The 8,000-nt window shown below is 46.2% G+C and overlaps 1 protein-coding gene across 1 annotated transcript; it reads right to left on the bottom strand.

Moving 5' to 3' along the window:
- Positions 1-5,234: 5,234 nt before the first annotated feature.
- LOC136516695 (abscisic acid receptor PYL5-like) lies at positions 5,235-7,535 on the bottom strand. The gene is made up of 3 exons (XM_066510176.1): positions 7,177-7,535; positions 6,649-6,867; positions 5,235-5,924 (listed from the first exon to the last, which is right to left on the bottom strand). Exons 1-3 carry the CDS (start codon positions 7,333-7,335, stop codon positions 5,709-5,711), a joined length of 594 nt encoding a protein of 197 aa, XP_066366273.1. The 5' UTR covers positions 7,336-7,535; the 3' UTR covers positions 5,235-5,708.
- Between the last annotated feature and the right edge of the window lie 465 nt (positions 7,536-8,000).

The following is an 8,000-nucleotide window of genomic DNA, read 5'->3' as shown; positions in this document are numbered from 1 at the left end:
AAGCACTCTATGAAACCGCACACAAAAGTAAAGAGATCCTTAACTAAGCAAGATATACATTCAAAGTAAGTATAGCCATGTAGATAAGAATGATATAATGATAATTAAGTCTCACAAGATATGTAAGTGAAGATATAATGGTTTATCGAGCCTCCAAGACTTGATCTGGAACCTAAGCATGAGCCCAACTCGACCCTCACTCCTCAGCTACTAATGTACTACATTGGAGAGCTCTAGACCTATTCCTCCTAGTGTGTCTTGATCCGAATGAGATTGCTCCCAATGGATGGCCTTCTAGAGAAGGTCAGGGGGTCCTTTTATAGGGGGAGATGGAGTAGAGGGCAAGGCATTGCCACGTCCTCAATCCACTTCAACTCCCTTGATCACCGTTGGATGAACTGACTTCAAACTGACCTTCATGCACAGTGGAGATTGATCCTCAGAGACGGTGGAGAGTCCACGTCGAAGGGGGGACCGAGCGTCTACACAGGTCGCTCGGCCTGCTTCTGGCACCGTTTGACCCCATCTTTTGCAGACAGGTGGGTCCACCCCCAAGGTCACAGATATACATGCTTGCACATTGGTTGATGTCAGTTTATATACTTGATGTGTATGACAATGGCCCCGCTGATCCTATGAAGTAAACCAGAATCCTTGAATCTTCCTAATTGGCTTGCTTTGGTCCATTTTAGCCTGTAGAATGGCTGAATTCACCTGCATGCAAATATTCACCAAAACTTGTGGAATTCGTTAGTTTAAAGCTTCTAAACCTATGGTGATGTTTGATTTTAAGGATTCTAGCAAGTGAAATTGATGGTTTATTTTGGCGGTAGAGACCATCAACAACTAGTGATGGTAGAATCAATGATGTTCATTACTAGTAATTGATGAAAGCATCTAGGCCTCTAATTTAGTTTTGGTGATTAATGATGATACAATAATTGTGATGACTAATGTGTGTTTTGTAGTGACATTACTTTGTGAGGTCACAATGATTATTGATTGATGGGGCAATCATGGTTTTTATGCCCCTATTGATGATTGATTGTTTGTTTTTCAAAAGATGAGCAACAAGGTTAAGGACATACTAGTTCTAAGTGTCGTTTTGAGTTGAGAGACACTTAGAGTAGTTTAAGACTTTGTTTTTTCTTTAGTCATACTATTAAGGAGGTATGAACGAGTAGCTTGACTTAGTTAAGTCGATCTAGTGAGTGTATGTGGTGCACACTTGTCAAACCTAGCACTAGGTAGCTTAGATGAAGGCCATAAGATCAATTGGAAGTCAAACCATTTTCAAAGGCGCTTGAATTAGATGAAAAGGGAGGTGTTTCTTGACCACCAGATTTATCCAATGATCTGGCTAGAGAAGCACCTGAGTTAAGGGTAGTGCTTTTTAGAGGCATGCTGACTATGCACTTGACCGCTTTCTTCGATGGGCACTAGAGAAAGGTTCACCAGAGAAAAGGGAACAAGTAACAATAAATAAACATAGGAAACATAGGGTGTGTAGACCATCGGAGAAAAGAGCAGTCAATAGAGAGGATCCAAAGAGGTTTTTGGCTCACCCGCATAAACTGGTGGGTACCACTAGAGAATCACCGGAGAAAAGGTTATTGTGGCCAGCGCAATAGTGGCTAGTTTTCTAACAAGCTTAGAAGGACCACTAGAATCCTTCGGTGCTCACCGCAGGACTGCACCAAAGTATTTAGTGAGTACAGAAAAGGCTGAGTGAGTTTCCAACGGCTAGTTTTTGGGGTGTAGCCTATATGGGCCTGTTTGGTTTCCTGCCTTAGCTAGAGTCTGGCTAGGATTAGAGCCTGGTTAGGCTAGGCCTGTCCCCAGCAAGCCAACTAGGGTTTGTTTGGTTGGGTTGCTATCCTTGGCCTGGTTTCCATAAGAGTTTGTTTATTTGGTTGCTTGCTTTGTCTTGTATAGAATCACCACATCTTTAGCCTGATAAGGTTACCCCCTTTGAAGCATTCTATCGAACAGGTGGTGGGATGCTCTCGCTTGTGCTCTGCCTCCGTGTCCATGGCCTCGACTGCAACACCTCCACCTCCGCGTCCATGGCCTCCACCACGCCCATGGCCTTCGCATCACCTCCACCTCCACCTTAGTCACCGAGGTGCTCTATGGCAGCATCTTTGTGTCTGGCCTGTAGCTCCAATGGAAGGAGCTCGCGCTCGGCTAGTACTCAACCGCGCCGCTGGAGCTCCATGGCTGGCTTGCACCATCGCCCTCGTCACGTTGTCCAGTCGTTCCCCGGTGCTCCTTGGCACTGCCCTATCATGCTCCTCCGTGCTGACATACTTACATTCTGTATCCTCACCTCCGTGCTCTGCCACGCTGGCCAGCCCACTGCTACCGCGGACCTCTGATCCTCTGATGCATGCCGCCACTCCTCATCAACTCGGACTCACGCCACTACTGGGGAATGACGGGGAGGAGCAGGGAACGATGGGGAGGAGGAGGAAACGATGGGGAGGAGCACCAGCGGGGAGGAGGACCACCATTGCCAAATGAAATTGAAGCCGAGGCGGTGAGGGGAACTCGTGCGATGGCTGGCCAGAGCTTGGCTCTAGAAAAACGGAGGAGTTTGGTGTCTTTCTGGAGCCATGCTAAGACCCCCTAGGTGGCTTGCTATGGCCTGGCTAGGAGGTTTGTTCAGCCAACCAAACAGGTTTAAGTTGGCTCCAGGAGGTTAGGGGAACGGCAGGGAACCAAACAGGCCCTATATACCCTCATCTCGGAGCTCTCTTAGCATTCAGAACATACACATACACTTATTGGTGTACTAGAGAGAGCTTTGGACTATTAGAGTGATTTGAATTTTATAATCAAAGATTAAGAACTCCATTAGTGCTTAAGGAGTAGCAAGTGTGCATTCACTCTTCTTATTAGGCTTGGTTAGGTTAAGCGAGAGTTTTTGCTTGTTACTCTTGGTGATTGCAGCATCACCTAGATCGCTTGGTTGTGATGAGGAGCTTTGTGATCTCTTGGTGGCGATTGTGAGAGGCCCAACTTATGGTATAAATGGTTGTAGGTGATTCACCATGCCGGAGTGGTGAAGAATCAATCCATAGAAAGCACTTGGTCCTTGCGCGGATCAAGGGGGAGCAATACCCTTGCGTGGGTGCTCCTATGAGGATTAGTGCGGGAGTGCCGACTCTCTGATACCTTAGGAAAGTACCGACGTATTCCTAACCCTTTCTTTACTTTGAACATTTACTTTCATTCAATTACATTCCTATAGAATGGCCATGTTAGAGCAGGATTAGAACTAAGGTGCAAAACTTTATGCGGTAAGTTAGAAACACTTGTTTAAGCATAAGGGTGAAATGAGCTAAGCGATAGGTTTTAATTCCATGAGAAGTTTAGATTCCTCTTTCGCATCTTGATTCTTTCAATTGACATAATTAATTTGTCTATTAATATTCCATCATCAATAGTCATAAAATAGCCATCGATCCAAATGGTGCAAAATCATACTATCTACGACAATTCACATCCGACTCACGTAATACTTCAACTCAGCACTCGGTAGTCCACATTTGAGCATCCAACATAACTCAACATGACTAGTCAATGCTTGAACACTCAACATGACTCCACCCGCACAGGAACACAACTCCTAATGAGTCTTAGAATTATTTGATTTGTTTAAATTAAATGGTCTAACAAACCTGTTGACGGAAAGATCGGTCACAACAGCAAGGAGCTAGAACGCTTGGATAGAAAAGCAGTGGGGTAGGCCAAAATCAGCCTAGCTGACTTTCAAGTCGGCCATCGCCTAAAGTGTGTTTGCACACGAACACTCGTCGTGCCTCTAGCAATGACCATGACATGCAAGACACATCGGTAAAGGAACCTCATCAGGAGCGCAATACGCAAGACACGTTGGTAAGTTCTGTTGAAACCCCCAAAACCTATAGCCTAGAAGGGACCCCGGCATGGGTGACATGGGTTGGGATGGGTTGCTCTAGCCGGCCTGGCCGCTCTAGAGCTTTGTCATTGTTGAACCGACAAACACCAGCGACAATGAAGAATGAGAAAAGTAGGGTAGATGGGAAAATATAGATATTCAGCCTGTTCGGCTGGGCTTATACGATCGTATACGATCGTGGATTATAAGCTGGAACAATATTTTTTTCTCACACCAAACCAGCCAAACCAGCCAGCAGTAAATAATCCACGATCGTTTATGACGAAACGAACATGTTCATTGTGTTTTTGTGATTGATCGTATGTTGGATTCACCTATGATTCTCTCATACATTGAGGTGTGCAAGGCCACAAGATCGAACGAGTTTTCAAAGAGATCAGGTCAAAACCTCCTCTAACAGTCAAAATTAGCTTGGACTAGTTTCAAAACCAGCTTGAGCCGGTTTTATCTAACTGTGCACACTCAGTCCAAACCGGACTAGGCCATATTTGTAACTGGGCTAGTTTGTCCATATTTGTAAATTTGCATCTAATTTGATGCGAATTTTGATTGCTTCGGTTCAAATCTGTCTCGGATCTTTTTATGCTGTCAACAAAACCAACTTAAATCAGACACTATCCCACTATCCAGTTCAAATCCCAAATCCCAATAACATTGGAGAATACAATACGACGCATTAGGAGAATTAAACCAAATCCAAGATCTAGACCCTAGTGTCAGCGGGAAAGTATATTTATCCAAGAACCCCAACCAATATAGTAGCCACCGCAAAATCTCTATTTCTATCTCTACAACTAAAACATACGAATTATCAACATCTACCCAGCAGGACCAAAATACTCATACGATCCATATCAGGCAGACAAATAATCACCGCATGAAGACACTAAAAGACAAGTAAATAAAATAGAATAAAACTCACGGAATCACCAGCAGACAAATAATCACCGCATGGAGACACCGGAAGGCAAGTAAAAAAAAGGAATAAAACGGAAAGAGATTTATGGGAAGAGAGAAATTTATTAGAATATCACCACGCAATCATCATGATCGTAATCCAAATCTTGTTCGTCATCCTTCGTGTTACGTGTTGACAACAAATACTTTTTTTTCCAACAAATGAATTGTTGTCATACCTCATGTGGGCTAGGATATTGGGATATTGTAAGTCCGAGTATACATATTTTATGCAAGGCAGAGCATGGATAAATTCAATTCGATGCCTAGCAATAAATTTTCAACCTTTCAGGCAACTGATGTTTATCGTAACTTTCAGACAACAAGCTCAGCCTAGCTTTTATTTCAAATTCATTACGATAATGAATGTGTTTCTAAAAAATTGAATCGATATATTCTTAATTTTGACTTAACTAACGAACATCTCATTCAATTTATGTTACACCCATTGCAACGCACGGGCACTCATCTAGTAGAAAAAAAAGATAGATCTCCGTACACCAAAGTGGCAAAAACCGCTCCATGCTTTCCCTGATTTCTAAACATACTAGCAGTATGCGTACATGCCATGAGGTATGTAGGTGCAGTTCCTACGGCTAAATCATCCCTAACATACAAGCTACTACAGATATTTAATCCTACATACCACTAATCCGTCCATATTCCAAGAGACATACACGCAGAAGACGATGGCGAAACCACCAGTCTCAAAAAGGTTGAACTCTCCAGCCAGCCTTTGAAGCTTCTTATTTGTTGCCAATTCACGCCTTTGTACTGGTGTTGCTGATGGATCGGCGATGCAGGTCACTCACTGATCGATCGGCGATGTAGGTGGCTCAACTGCTAGCTGCTCGGATACCTCTGCGAGAGACTTGAGGTTGCACTTGATCACAGCCTCGACGAAGTAGCATGTCTCATCCTTTGTGTTGCCGTCAGGCACATCGACCACGAACGACTCAATCACAAGGGTACCTGGCCTCCCGTCAATGCTCTCCGGGTGGACAGTTATGATGGATGAGTAGTTCTGAAAAAGTGGCAAACACAACTCATCATCAGTGTGGATCAAAGATATGCTTCAAGTAGGAGTAAAGATGGCACTGTAGCCTGTAGGCATTGACACAAACAAAAACTTTGCCTCACAGTCACTTGACAGCACACGAAACATCAAAATTTTACACCTTATATTATCAATCTGAAGACTAGACGAAGAACAACGAATGAAGTAGTAACAGTCTCTAAGACATGTCCTTTCGTACTAAATAGTACTCCCTATGTGGATAAGAAGTCAAAACAGTACGGGTTGTGAGCATATCCTTTCAGGGTGGCAAACAATCACGAGAAGCAAGGTAATTAGGCCAATGGCTTATCTCGTTTTAGCTGATGAGTGCCTCACGAGAAGCTAATGGCTTTTATTTCAACAGATGGCTACCATGATTAAGTTCAAACTGGATACTCTTAATAAATCATAAGAATTTGATTCCCAATCCCAGCTTCCAAACAGGACCAAGATGTTATCTGTCACAAAGAAGAAAAATTCCCAATCTCGCAAGCATAGCAAATGCATTTCATTCATAGCATCCTGCGATCACGATTGTAGTGAAATGGTAACAAGAAAGCACAATTTAATTTAAAGAAGAAAAATGGTAACAAAGCAAGCATACTGAAAAATGGGAGTACACTTACAAGCAAGCAGGGCTCATGAAACAGAGCATGCGCAGGGAAGCAACAAACGGAGCAGCAGCACGGACCTGGAGGCGGTGGTCCCCGCCGACGAACTTGACGCCGAGTATGTGCAGGTCGTCGTCGAGCTGCTCGAGGCGCTCGGTGCTGGTTGTCGCCGGCAGGCCGGTTTTGACGTTGACGTCGCGCAGGCTACCGACCTCGAGCTGGTCCCCGCGCACGACGCAGTTTCTGACGAACGGCTTGTACCGCTGCGGCTGGTCGAAGCTCCGCACCAGCTCCCACACCTGCGATGCGATCATCGACGGCATCAGCTTCCAATCGGGCGGCGCAATCGATTTGACGCTAGCAATTCACGCAACATCACGAGAACACATCGATCGGGGAAGAAAAAAACCCAACAAGGCATGAGGAATCGGACGAGGGACTCCAGATCCGAGAGAAATAGCAGCCCAGACGCGAGGCAAAACAATCCCAAGTACTAGCACGGTACTCGTGGCGTCCTCCAATCCAACCACTGAACCACCCACCACCGGGACCGACCGGGCCGGGAGACGGCAAGGACGGGGGAGAGAGGGCGGGGGATGGGAACTTACGAGGTGGACGGGCGCCTTGATGTGCTTGACGAGGGTGGAGGTGCACTGGTGCTCGGCGGGCGCGTGGCGGTGCAGGCGGCGCACGTACTCCGTCTCCCCTCCGGCGTTGGCCACGACGTGCTCCGCCCGCGCCGTGCTGCCGCCGACGAGACCCACCATCTCGGCCTTCCTCCTGCCCCTCCTCAGCCGCGGCTCCGATCGGCGGTTGCTTCGCGTCGACGGGGTCTCTCCAGCTCCTCGCCCGTTTACTTTTGCTTGTTGGCTCGCCTGGACGGATGAGAACGAACGAGAGAGGAAAGGAGTCGGAGAGAGAGAGAGAGAGAGAGAGAGAGAGAGAGAGTGGGTTAATCTAATCGGGTTTTGTTGGTCTGCTCCTCTTTCTAGTTTTCTTGCACGCCGAGGCCGAGCCCGAGCCCGAGCCGCGGAGCCGGCGCGGCGGGTACAAAAATCTGCGGGCGTAAGGGGGCGGGGGCGGTGGTGGGCCCCGCCGGCCCCGCCCACGAGTTATCCACCCGTTCACTTTTGCTTGTTGGCTCGCCTGGACGGATGAGAACGAACGAGAGAGGAAATAAGGGGTCCAGGCCGGGTACACGGAAACGGCTGACCGCCTTGCCGACTGATATTTTTGTCGGCGCGTCACGGAAACAAAAATATCGTATCATCAAATTGGAGCACTTCTATATTATTTTTAATAATGTGAGACCACTCTTCTCTTCTCTTCTCCATGGACACTTATACGTACATAATGCATGCTCCCTCAGTACTCAAAATTCAAGGGTGAGTCTGTGGTTCACAATTCATGTCGTTTTTGCATGTTTTAACAG

The sequence above is a fragment of the Miscanthus floridulus genome, chromosome 17, assembly GCF_019320115.1.
Source record: "Miscanthus floridulus cultivar M001 chromosome 17, ASM1932011v1, whole genome shotgun sequence".
Lineage (NCBI taxonomy): Eukaryota > Viridiplantae > Streptophyta > Magnoliopsida > Poales > Poaceae > Miscanthus > Miscanthus floridulus.
This window is presented reverse-complemented; position numbering and strand designations above follow the sequence as displayed.